General features: G+C 38.2%; 1 protein-coding gene across 1 annotated transcript in view; it reads left to right on the plus strand.

The window, feature by feature from the left end:
- The first annotated feature begins 1,216 nt into the window (after positions 1-1,216).
- The window catches only part of LOC144664295 (uncharacterized), a 77,158-nt gene continuing 64,807 nt past the window's right edge, over positions 1,217-13,567 (plus strand). Inside the window, 8 exon segments of the mRNA XM_078525398.1 lie at positions 1,217-1,607; positions 1,752-1,878; positions 3,687-3,774; positions 4,283-4,922; positions 5,888-5,957; positions 6,511-6,635; positions 12,023-12,151; positions 13,096-13,470. Of these exon segments, the coding sequence (XP_078381524.1) occupies positions 1,523-1,607; positions 1,752-1,878; positions 3,687-3,774; positions 4,283-4,922; positions 5,888-5,957; positions 6,511-6,635; positions 12,023-12,151; positions 13,096-13,470 (1,639 nt within the window). The 5' untranslated portion in view covers positions 1,217-1,522.

The raw sequence follows: 13,567 nt of genomic DNA on the forward strand, positions 1-13,567 counted from the left end.
ACGCACAAGCTATTCCCCAGCCTTATTCCCTTTTCCCGCCCTCCCCACATTTGAAGGAAAAGCACCATAGGGAGAGGTAACCTGAGTTTCAGGCCTTTTTATAGGGGAGGGGGGAGGAAGAAAGGAAGGAGGGGAAGAAGCGCGCCCCTACTTCCCTCCCGTCTCCCCTCCCCTTAGGTAGGCATGATGCTCAGGTTAGGGTAGAGGTTGCTTCGGTTGGCTACTTCTTCTTTCATCGCGCACTTTGCCCGTGCTCGTATATTTTCTTTTTAGGAAAAATGAAGTGAGAAAGCCTTTTGATAGCCTACCCAATCACCCTTTGTGGTTGTCACGCGTTCCTCCCCAAATAGTACTATACCTGCCGGCAGAGGCTAGCCTTTTCATTGGCATGCCGTGACACCGATACGTAGTAGTCCCTTATTGATATTGTTTGTGGCGGGTGACGAAGCAATATATCAGCTATATAAAGAACTGTAATGGATTTTAGCGTATCCAGCAAGCAATGAACATCGGACTTATAGTTCTTTCATCAAGTTTTCCGTCTGAATGTTTTTCCTGATTTTTAGCTCAGTACAGCTGAAGACACGAGTTGGGTTTTAGGCATTTTAAACTTTAAAGCCTTTTGTAACAAAATGTAACTTAAAGAGCGAGGGTTTTTTCTTATGAATACTGGATGTGATGTCTTACAAACTGTAATACAATGTAATGTGTCAATAAAGTATTTACATTGAAAGGAATTGTCTCCAATAATTTTTGGCTTACTTCGCAAGACATGTGTCCCTCTTTGCTTTGACTATTGTATGTTGTTTTCTTTACGCATTTAACAAGAAAGGAATTTTTTTCTCCCAATGCGACATTATGCAAATAATGATTGCAAAAAGAACAGGAGTAATTGAGTGGAACATTTGTTTTGTTCTTGTGTTTTACCGTGTCGTTGGAGACAGAGGAATGAAGCAACCGCTAACTTTTAGATTTTCACAAAGGGAACGCAAGAAATCCATGGCATTTTAAGTCTTTTAAACTGCTTAATATATAATACACACTTGTAAAAAGTTTAGTGGCCTGTTTGTTTTTTGGCAATCGAAACGAAACTTTAGTTTGTTTTCAAGGAAGTTTGGAATGTAGTTTACGACCCAAACAGACCCGTTGTTATAGCAACCTGACGCAATCGTTCTAATCGCATGCGGAGAGAACAGCTCTCGGCCATAATTTTGCATAATTAACTTTATGAACTTGGAATACACTTTTTATTAGTCTCCTTTCGTCTTTTCAACTTTGCAAGATTTGGACGAATTGGAAAGTTAACGGATGATACTGGGAAGGCAAAATGAAGCTATGTAGGTGACAAAAAGCCAAAAACGTTCTAAACGGACTTTGAATTGTGGCTTCGATTTTGCGGAAAATTTTGACATCAGCAAGAAGCTTCATCTAAACAGATCGTGCATTGCAGAGGATTGCGTGAAGTCTTCAATGCGTTATTCATAAAAGATCCAAGAAAGGAGTTGTAAATATTATAATCTTTATGGCCTTCAAGACATTTCATCTGCGAGCATATTTTGCTATTTTGGCGGCCATTCTCTGCTGGACGAAGTTTACTCTCGCCAATGGTAAGCAAGTTCTGCTAAATTGTAAACGTACGCTGTATATTTACACAGCAAACCTGTTTTTATATTTGATACTGTAGATGTATTGCATTGAATCGAAGATAATGAGTCTTTCAGGCAAGATAATAGTCATTTTTGCGTTTTCAGATCCTTGTGATTGCTCGGTTTGCGGCTCGACTTGTGGCGGGAGTTTGGGCTGCGATCCCGGCAAATTTCTCGTAAGGAATGAAAGCGAATTCGAATTCGGTTGCATCCAATGTCCAAGCGGCTCTTAGTAAGTACTCTATTCTCACCTTTTTAAGGATTTTGTGTTTCAGTTAATTTTCAAGTTGATGAGCTTAAGAAATCGCGTAATGTAGTGATGTCCTCTTTATTAATAAAGTACCGTAAGATACAGTAATATGATATAAACAATGAACCGTGCTTCAAGATTCCCACGGTAATATCAATACAATTCTTGTATTTCCCTTCGAAGAAGGCATCTTATAAAAGCCAGATGTTTTTTGGAACATAACTCCAGTTCCCAAAGGCGTGAAGTGCTTGGAATTAATGCTGCTCTATATCCATCGAATTATTTTTCTAATTCACGACTGAGGGCTTTCTGTCAGGTTGCATAACTATTCTACAGCTGTAGTAGCTTTTTGTAGAGCTGGCCCGGTTGTTTAAAGGATGGATATAAACACTATCCACCGGATAAATCACTATCCAGTGGATAGCATAGTATGTTTTGTTAACACTAATCCACTGGACAATCATTTATCCCGTGGCTAGTGCTGTCCATTTTTTGAGCAACTGGGCCCTGGGTTGAACGAGAAATTCAAGTTGTAATTCTACTCAACAATTAAGACCGATTTGCATGCTACAATTTGTTGGCCAGATTTGTTCCAAGCAAACTTACATGCTGCAACTCGTCGGCCCGATTTTCTTTGCCTTTTTGAATTGCAAGGATGAAAATCGGCCTGATTTCTTAAATCTGTGGCACTGCTAAAGATTTTTAATAATCGGCCGATTTTTAACTGCACATTCATTTTCCTATCAAATCTGGGCCAAATCAGGCTGACAAATGGTATCGTGTAAACAGGCCTTTAGATGACAAGCTTGAGGCTTCTATCCAAAGATAGTTGGCAAGGGTTGAAGCCCTGAGCCTACCATCAAAAGCTGATAATAAGTAAGAGTGAGCCGTCTAATTGTTTCAGCCTAACCCAGAGACTGATCTCTGTTCAAGAAAACAATCAGTGATAGTTGTTAATTTATAGTTCTGGACTATGTTTATACTGGACGGGTTCCAAACGGATCCAGTCCGAAAATTTGACCAGATAGATCAGAATATTTGGTGGAACCACCATTGGAAGTTGTCCACTTTAACTTACGTCCTCTCCTTCCAAGAAGCGCCCTCCTTCCTATAAGCGCCCCCTTCCAAATAAGCGACCCCGCTTCGAATGTGTTTTTGCCAATAAGCGCCCCTATTCCAATAAGCACCCCATTCAAATAAGCGCTCCTATCCTTATAAGCACCCCTATTCTAATTAGAACCCCTAGTATGGATCACTACCATACTGAAGTCATTGACGTCGAAGAGATAAACTCATGAACATTCATCATACCGTACATGTAATATTTACTGCTAAAATGAACAATTCTTTAAAGTGACTGAACTTTCAACAATTTGTTACTGTTATAGTTTCTGTTATTGAAAGTTATTTTAATGTTTATGAAAGTTTTGTTTTGAACATTTGGTTGTTCTCAAAAAATGAAATAAGCCCCCTGTCTCGAATAAGCTCCCTCCCTCAAGGTGCCAAAAGTAAATAAGGGCCCCGGGTGCTAAATCGAATCATTACAGTATCAGACAAATTTTACCGTTCTAATTTGACAAACTAGTTACTAGTCACCTTACCTCATTTCAGTAGAATCTGGTATTTTCCTTCCTCTTATATTCATTATCATATATTACCGTACACCAGAACAAGGGTAAAATTGAACCACAGCATAGACATTGTGTGTTTGAACTAGCAGGAGCATATTCTGTAAAAAATATTATTAATATTTATCAATGTTTTATTTATGCTGTAATTTTATTTCATAGTTGTCCAGGTGGTCAAAACAGTTCTCAACCTTGTCCAGAAGGTTTTTATAATGAAAACCCAGGGCAGTCAGATATAGGAGCATGCCAGGTAACGTGACAGGATTTTTACACTGTAGACTAAAGTTAGTTTAAGTCCATGGGCTGAAAGGAATCAGATGGCTTAGCTTTTATCATCTTTTCTCCAATTTCTACATTTATATCACAAAGAGACTAGAAGAGCCCAGTGATGTGACTATTCAGCCACACTCAATCCTCTTCGTGCCCTTTGGCACATAAGGCTGTTACGAGAGACCGCCACTGGTGCCTGTTCTTTGCCTTCTTCCTCAGCTCTCCCCAGCTGACTCTGCTTACCTGCATCTCTTTTTCAACTGTCCATGGTCAAGTCTATTCAGCCACTGTGCCTTCTAAAGTTCCAGTAAAATCACATTGCGTGTGATTTTTGTGTGGGGCTATGTATTATTGCATTTTTTTAACACCAAATTATTGTTCCTACTTATGTAAATAGATCAGTAGATAACAAAAATTTGTGTATTGATAACAGGTCTTTAATGGTTGTCTTTAACTTATTTCCTTCTTTTTTAATTTTGTTTTATTAGGAATGTCCTGCTGGATTTTATTGCCCAGATAAAGGACAACCACCAAAGCCTTGTGAATCTGGTTTCTATAGTAACAGTACAGGACAAATACAATGTACCATCTGCCCAGAAGGTTTTCAGTGTGAGAACCTTGCGTCAAAACCCACAGCATGTGCTGAGGGATTTTACAGCTCAGCGGGTAATGCAACATGTACAATATGCCCTGAGGGGTACGAATGTCCAAATGGTACATCACCGACAGTCTGTCCTGAAGGTCAGTTTGCACCCATCCGTTCCACAGCATGCCACGCCTGCCCTGCAGGCCATCGTTGCCCTCGTAAAGGAATGTCTGCTGCTGAGAGTTGTCCAGAAGGACAGTACACAAACCAGACCTTGCAAGTGGGTTGTAATACATGTGAAGCTGGTCGGGAGTGCCCAAACGGTGATCGATCTGTGCCATGTCCAGCTGGTTACTTCAGTAAATATGGAGAGTCTAACTGCACGTCATGCGAGTCAGGATATTACAGCAGCGGTGGTTCTTCTGTATGCTTACCATGTCCTGCAGGAAAGCAGTGCGTGGATCCAGCTCTTGAGCCAGTGAATTGTACTTATGGTACTTTTTCTGGTCAGGGCGAAAGTGTTTGTAAGCCCTGTCCACAAGGTGAGTACTATAGCTAGTCATGCTTTTAAAACAAACCTGGAATCATTGGGATCAGTGTTTAACCTTTATTGACTCTTAAGTACCAACAAATATAATCAAAAGCACCATGATTTAGTAGCGACAAACTGGACTTTTACAGAGTTAAAAGATAGAACCGCCTATTCCTTGTCTGACATTCTAAACAGTATCGTACAATAGTGTCTAGAACAAAGCACACACAAGCACTTTCACAAGCACACACAAGCACTTTCATCAGTCTTAGAAGCAGCGGGCTAAGTGTAGAACAATGCCCTTATAATAGTAGGTTCTTCCACGGCTCGTATTCTTATATCATCTCTAGAATCTGGAATCAGTTACCGCCGGCAGCAAAAAATGCAGCAAACGTTCAAGCTTTTATCAATCATCTTAATACAACAAACTTTGGTGGCTGCCAATGAAGTTCTTGTTTTAAATGATTCTTTTATAGACATGTTGTATTTTTATTGTTTTTTAATATTGTATTTTTAACGCATATTTTTAAGATTTTAATAGTATAATAATATTGTATTTTTTAATATATAGTTTTTAAATCTTTTTTTATCATGTATGTCAAACACTTTTATCATGAGCCTCTGGCTCGAGAGACTGGGCAACCACTCCCCGTGCTTTTGACGTAAAATAAATTACCTTTACCTTTACCTATTTTTCACTAGCTTACTGGTCATACACTGGGATTTCATCCACTGACTTAAAAGTTAGAACCACCTTGTACAGCATAATAAACATGGCCACACAAAAGTACTGCTTAGTAGCTTTCATTTGAATGGTCTCACCACACACTGACTACAGTTCAAAAAGTTAAAATCACATTAAATGGTACAAGGTTTGATTTTGGAAGTGAAAGGATTACATACATGAAATAATATTTTTGCTTATGATCCAAATGAGTAATAATTTACCGGCATGTTTTCTTTCTGCCATATTAGGTTACCAAAGTACACCAAGTCGGAGCTCCTGTGTGCCTTGTTCTGCTGGCTTCTACTGTCCTGATCCAAGGTTAATAATTAATTTTGTTGTGATATACATATTTCACCAATATTTTTTAAATTATTATTTCCAAATCATCACCTATCATTTCAGTCAATCAATGAATCAATCAATCATTTAGTCTGTCAGTCAGTCCATTTATCACTTAGTTCGTTAGTTAGTTAGTTAGTTGGTCAATTAATTAATCAGGGAGAGTCTTTCAATTTTCAAGACAGACAGACAGACAGAAAGACAGTCAGTCTTCAGTTGGACATTCATTCAGTCCATTAGTCAGTCAATCATTAACTAGTTTGTCAGTCAGTCATTGATTCTCTTACTCTGTTAGTTACTCAATCAGTTAATCACTTTGTTTGTCAGTAGACAGTCAGTCAGACAGTCAGTCAGTCAGTCAGTCAGTCAGTCAGTCAGGTCAGTCACTGTAAACGTAGTTAAGCAGTCAGATGGCCAGTAACTTAATAACTCAGTGTTTTAGTCAGTCTTTTAATTAACCAAGGAATCAGCCAGTCGAGCTGATCAGCTCTTGGTCTTATCAAAAGTCATTATTTTATTGTTAAATTTCCAGTAATCCGCCAGTCCCATGTCCTGCTGGCATGTACTCTTTGGGAGGAAAATTTGATAACTGCACAGCATGCCCAGCTGGAAGTGCATGCCCTGATCCTGCTGGTGCTCCTGTGGCTTGTACTGGAGGTAACTGTCCCTTTGTTAACAGTTCTTGCTCTGCACGTTGTTGTTTTGTTGTTGTTGTTTTTTGTCAATGACCTGTCCCAAACCTCAAGTCGGTAAGGCTTCAGGTCACACAATGTTTAGAAGCTACAAATCAGTTACAAATGGGAAACTTATTTTATACTTTGGTCTTTACAAGGAATGTTTAGTGTGAAATATTCGATTTTAAAACATTAGAATCAAAGAAAATACTAAATGTTCATGCTATGAAAGAAAAATTCGCTTTTATTAGCGGGCCAGAATTTACATTTATTTAAACACCAAATGTTATGTTTGTGTCGTGGAATGTGCTGGCGTTGCAAGTTTCACTCTCACAAGGCATTGATGACGATCAGCCAGAATCACATAATGTTTTAAAACCTGTAAATTGGCTACAAAAGGAAACTTAACAGATCCTTCAAACTTAACCTAGCATATTAGTGTGAAATGTTCGTTTTTTTAGGGTTATCTATTTTTCAAGCTGTGTCATCAAATGGATTTCAGAAATCTGAAGGAAAACCACTGAGACAAACATGCCCTGACTTGTACGGTTTACGTCATTGGTAAATTAATTTCCTTAAGAACAAATTTGCGTTCTACTCAAATTTGATTAATTATTTGCTTCAATATCCCATTCTTGGAACGAGTAATTCAATGTTTTAACAGGAATTTGATACAACACTGGATGCTGATTTAATAGACTGTCTGGCTCCATGGATCAGAATCATGGGAAATTGGCCAGCATTAGCCTATAAGAAAAATAATTAATTGCAGATGGAAACTATTCAACCATGAAATGCCACACAAGCTGTTTTTTTACCGTTTTGTTTGTCAGTCGCAACATTTTTGATGCAGGTAAAGGGGATGGGGGGTGCATTTTTATCCCCCACATGGCTCCTCTAGGGTGGTCACGTGACCAGCGCAGTTTTAAGCTCTAAGAGCTTCTTGTTAAATATAATCAACTACCAGACTACACCAAGTCAGACTTGCTGTGTGCTGTGTCAACAACAATAATCCTAACACTTCAAGGGTCAGGATTATTGTTGCTCACACAGCACACAGGCTTCATGTCATGTCAGCGTGTACTGGAGGTAACTGTCGCTTTATTAAATGTAAACAACTTCCAAGCTACATCAAGTCATATATACATTTCGCCGATAAAAGGTTAAAAATAAAACTTAAGGTAAAAGCTGTTAAAATTGATGCTAAACGTTTTCGATCTGTTCGATCATCATCAGAGTGAAAAAATCTGCATACGCTCATCGTTCTTATAGTTCAGATAACACCAGTTATGTAATACCTGTTCCCATTGGGAACAAGGTGAGGTCCAGTGATTGCACTTGTTTGTTTAGTTCAGGGTGGTAGCGTGCAATGTAGAATGCTTCTTTTATTCTTCTTTTTAACCATGAGTGGGCAGTGGTTGAAACATTCCACGTGAACTTGTGATTAGGGTGTTTTCTGATGTGCTTGGCTGGCTCTGACTGCTTATTGACATCTGAATGTTCGTTAACACGAACCTCGAGGTTGCGTGCTGTTTCGCCAATGTATTTTACTCCACAATTACACTTGCCTTTGTAGATGATGTGTGACGGGTGTGTGATTTTGTCTTTTAACTTGAAGATTGATTCTTTCTTGCGTATTTGCCACATTATGAAGAAGTTAAACCTCCATTTGGTGTACATGTTAAGCTTCTTTAAGAATTTCCTACTTTCTACTTCATTTGTTCTGCAGAAAGGGATACGAATTCCAAGTTTAGGTCTTTCATCGAACCAGTGGACAGGAATTATCGTTTCATCGCGTTTTGGGTTTTCAAAATCGCGGATGACTTCATTCACCAATTTCGTGGGGTATCCTGCTTTGATGAATGAATGTTTGATGGCTTTGACTTCTGCTTGCCAATTGGTGGCTATTCTTTTTGCTCGTTGTAGGGCCCCTAGAATAGTATTGCGCTTCCACCTTTCTGGGATGGCCGATTTCCAATGTACTTGTAGTTTACCCGGTTTTTGGTAGACGCTGGTGGTGAAGTTTCCCTCATAATGGTTGAAAGAGGTGTCCAGGAAGTGGCCAGGGTTTTCTTCCACGGTAAACTTGATGTTTGGATGGTAGCTGTTTAACTTATCAAGTAGATTGTCGGGAGCATTTGCCTTCCTTTTGCTAAAACAATCATCCACGTACCGGTCATAGAAAGGTAAATTCTGTGGTGTTACGATGTCTTCCTCTAGTTTGCACATAAAGATGTTGGCTAGGGTGGGAGACAATGGGTTCCCCATACTGCACCCATCTATTTGCTTGTACAATTGTCCGTTAAAACTGAACACAGTTCCTTTAGTGACTCTTTCCAGGAGACACTTAAAGATTGTTCGGGGAGCAATCTGGGGCAGTTTGTGTTGTTTGTATATTTGGTCCAAGATGTGGTTTATGGTCTCGTCTAAAGGTATTTCAGTAAACAGAGAAGTGACATCATATGAGACAGCAATCTCATCCTTCTCAATCGTTCGGTCTTTCAGTTTTTCGGCGAAGTTCAGAGTGTTCTTGAAAGTATGTTGGCTTTTTTTATGTTGGCTTTTATTTTTAACATCAAGTCAGATTTCTGTGTGCTGTGTCAACAACAATAATCCTAACACTTCAAGGGTTAGGATTATTGTTGCTCACACAGCACACAGGCTTCATGTCAAACAGTAATCAGCGTGTACTGGAGGTAACTGTCGCTTTATTAAATGTAAACAACTTCCAAGCTACATCAAGTCAGATTTCTGTGTGCTGTGTCAACAACAATAATCCTTACACTTTAAGGGTAAGGATTATTGTTGCTCACACAGCACACAGGCTTCATGTCCAACAGTAATCAGCAATGTTCTTTATTTTTTTATCTTAACTCACTTACTTAATCCTCTTTGCTAAGGTAAGCTTCAATAATTTAAGTTTCTTAATTGTTTGTATGGAGTGGGATTGCTAGCCCCATGCCCAACCCTTTTCCTTCCTCATCCGGGCTTGGGATTGGCCATGACGTAGTTACATTTTTGAGTTATTTTTTCAAAAATAGCTCTTTAGTCGTCGTGTCCTTGTAATCAGTCGGTGGGTCAGTGAAGTATGTGTGTTTGTCACACCAATCATATTTCAGGTACTATCAGAACCAATAAAATTGCAGTTTATAAAGGGGAAGCAATCTGATGTAGTCAGCAATTTCGTTCTAAGTTTTTGAGTTATTTTTTCAAAATAGCTCTTTAGTCGGCGCGATGTTCTGTGACTCAGTGGGTCAGTGGGTCAGTGAAGTATGTTTGTTTGTCACACCAATCAGATTTCAGGTACTATCAGAACCAATCAAATTGCAGTTTATAAAGGCAAAGTTATCTGACGAAATTATGTGTCGCAGCGTGTCGCAGTTCGTTTTCGTTGAAAGATTAATTGGTGAGTTGTGAATTATCATGGATTTGAAACGTATTCGTAGTTTGCGAATCAAATTGTGAGCTTCGATACAAAGTTCCCAACTTCAGCCCGAATTTATTAAATCCTTCTGTAGTTATGTTATCAAAAAGGGCTTTGCTACGCTAAACTGTTGGAAACAAATGTCATAAAAATAAAAAACTTTTATGTTCAGCGAGCCGTAAACATGTTGTCTTGAACAAACTAGTCTTCCCTGTGGCGTCGCGTCGCGTCGCGTCGGCTTCGATTAAAATCAATTTCACATATGGGTAAACCATCCAGTTTCATCCGGTTTACAAACGCAGAAGACTTGAAATTGAAGACAGTGAAGATTATGCCTCACAGAAATCGTTAAATATGTGTTTTCATACAAAAAAGTTAAAATTTGACCAAATTTCTACATGCATGATATTTATTTATCGGCAAATCACTTGCGTGATCGCTGATGCGAAACGTTGTCTTGCACTTCAAGCTACTTTCCTTGACAAGTTCTAAAATCTTCGAGTTCAGAAATCACCATGACTTTCGAGCCGAACATGTCTTGTTTCTCCTCAACTACCAAACTTGGAAAGTTCAGTCGGGCCAAAGTCGGGAAATTTGTATCGATGTTTGCAATTTGATTCGCAAACTCGCACCGTAATTGGCAACTTCATAACAAAGTTTCCAATTTCCCAAAAAACTTCACAAAAGCTGGCGGCCAAAGTAAAATGAAATCAACTGTAAAACATTTCGTTCAAACATTTAACATTTAAAATTTCGTTCAAACATTGAACTGGTACAAGTAACTTTACTGTTAAAAGCAACTACGATCGATAGCAAAAACAGATTAAGAGCGTGCCATTTCGTGACAACTTGATAACTCAATTAGTTCTTGTTTGTTGAATAGAATTTACGTTGTGAATGAACTAAAATCTTTGTTGAACAGTTTTGACAGGAAACAAATACTCCAGGTGTACTGCGCTTTAAAGAACTTTTCCGAAGAGAGTGGTTTTTTTATTTGATTCGTTTATTACTTCGTTTATTATAGTACTTTTTGTTCAATGTCTATATGAAGACGTGGCTTTTTCGAGAAAAACAAGGGTATCGTGTTACGTTCGTTTTAAAAAAAACAAAGGTATCATGTTACAAAAGCGAGAAAAACAACGGTATCATGTTACAGTGTTTGGCAAAAAGCCAAAAGTATTCCGTAACAAACAAAAGTAACCTGTTACGGTTGCTACAAAGCTAGCAACAAAATAACCGCTTTAAACAGAATAAGAACGTGCCATTTTGTGACATTTTGACAATTGAATTAGTTTTGTTTTTTAATTAAATGATGAAAATTTCCGTATTAAATAAAACAGTTCTGATGTATCAAAATGCATGTAAAAATTATTTTGTTTGCAAGCAAACTTTATGCAAAAAAGTGACTCCGTGGGGCGCCATACACAAATAGTTCAACCCATGGCATAAACCATCCCAACAGGACAATCACCCAGTTTCACCCCAAGCCACCCCATAAATTGAAAAAATAACTCCTGCACGCTTAGCGTGCCTATGTTTGCATCAGTCTGCAATAGTTATCAGAGACGATGTCAACCAGACAAGAGTTCAAACTATTACAGTGTAGTAACATATCGCAATGATAATCTGCAAATTTCTCAGAAGTGAATACTTAAAGTGATGTATGGTAATCGCTATGCAAAATTAGCATCCATGTCAGAACTCACTTTTGCCTCTAAGGCACATGTGTGAATAATAATTCAATGAATTTTTTTAGCTAAAATATAATATAATTTATAACGTATTTCTAGCGCATTACATTAAAAATCTCAATGCTCTTACAAGTAATATATCTATATTAATGAAAACAAGCTTCCTTAATTGTTAAAGTACATTCTTATTTATTTTGCTTGGGAGCCTCTATAATTTATGTGTACTTAATATTTTTATTCCAATTATTGTTTCAGCTACATATGCCGAGGCACTGTCTACAGCATGCAAGACTTGTCCAGCAGGTTACAGGTGCCCAGAGAACAAGAGAACTGAAATATGTCCATTTGATGACTCTCTTGGATACTTCTACAGTACTGACTCAAGTAAGTTGCCATGACTTGTCATGAACATCTACCGGTATAGTCATTCAGTCACTTATGTTACATTACAGATTGCTAAGTAACTAATTACTACATTATCACTGTACAGTTCAGTCTTGTCGACAATAAACTAAGTCCATCTTATCAAGTGTCAGTGAAATATCTCTGAAATGACTTAAATTGAAAAGAAATTGTTTTATTATTATTATTATTATTATTATTATTATTATTATTATTAGTGGTCGAGGCTTTCGCAAAGCTCAGTTTTCAGTTGTTGCGTGATGTAGTTATTAGTACAGTTGTTTAACGTGTTGCAGAGCCCTCTGATTTTAAAAGAATGAAATGTGCAACTTGCTCAAAGCAATGAGAGAACACATGCCAGGTTTTTTAACCAATCAAGAACAATGCCAAAACCGATTGCAGTATGCATTTTCTTGTACTTTGTACTGGTTCAACAGGGTTGGAAATAACAGCCGATGATCAGTAATTACCGATCAAATTTACTAGCCAAAAACTAAATAAAATTTAATAAATTAAAAAATATGAAGTGGTCAAATCTTTTATCATTTGCACCTTTACTAATAATTACCTATCAATCTGTTTTTCCTTATTTCCAACCCTGGTTCAACGTATGTACTTGACTTCTGATTGGCCCACTGTATTTGCAGTGATGTGAAAACCTGATGGGATTTCTTTGTTTTAACGACTGTTTTTAGAAAACTGTTCATTTATTAATTAACAAAGCCTGCCCCAAACAATCCCATAGTACCATAACTGGTTACTTTGTTTGACTGTGTGAACTGCCCTTTTACTTTCTTACAGTCAATGTCAACATGTTAGTTGATATTGATGTTTGGTTTTGTGTCGACATGAAGATTGTTGCAGGGATTAAATAACCATTGTTATACATTCAACTGAGTGGGATTAACTGTCTTGTTATTTTTTAGTGGTATCATGTGCACAGTGTCCCAATGCAAGTACAGGACAGATCTGTGAATCTCGATACAAATTACCCATCAACTGTAATGCCGGAGAACTGCCTAGCCAGAACGGTACTGTCTGTATCAGATGTCGGCCAGGTTTCTACTGCCGGACACCTCAAGAGGGAGAGCGAGAATGCGCAGTGGGACAGTGGTCACTTGGTGGAGCAACAGAGTGTAACGACTGTCCAACAGGCTATGCTTGTTCAAATAGTGGATCGTTACCTCAGGCTTGTCCACTGGGACAATACACAAATGTCAAGAACTCTCTCACTTGTAATCAATGCCAGAAGGGGTTTAAATGCCCAACAGCCAGTGGTAATCCTGTGGCTTGCACAGCAGGTAAGAATATTGTCATAATTTAACAATGATAAAGTGAATGCCATAGCATGCACTATTGAGTTGTGATGCACACAGGGAAGTTGCTAAGCAGAAAGAA

The sequence above is a fragment of the Oculina patagonica genome, chromosome 8, assembly GCF_052425735.1.
Source record: "Oculina patagonica isolate OP01 chromosome 8, crgOcupat, whole genome shotgun sequence".
Classification (NCBI taxonomy): Eukaryota; Metazoa; Cnidaria; class Anthozoa; order Scleractinia; family Oculinidae; genus Oculina; species Oculina patagonica.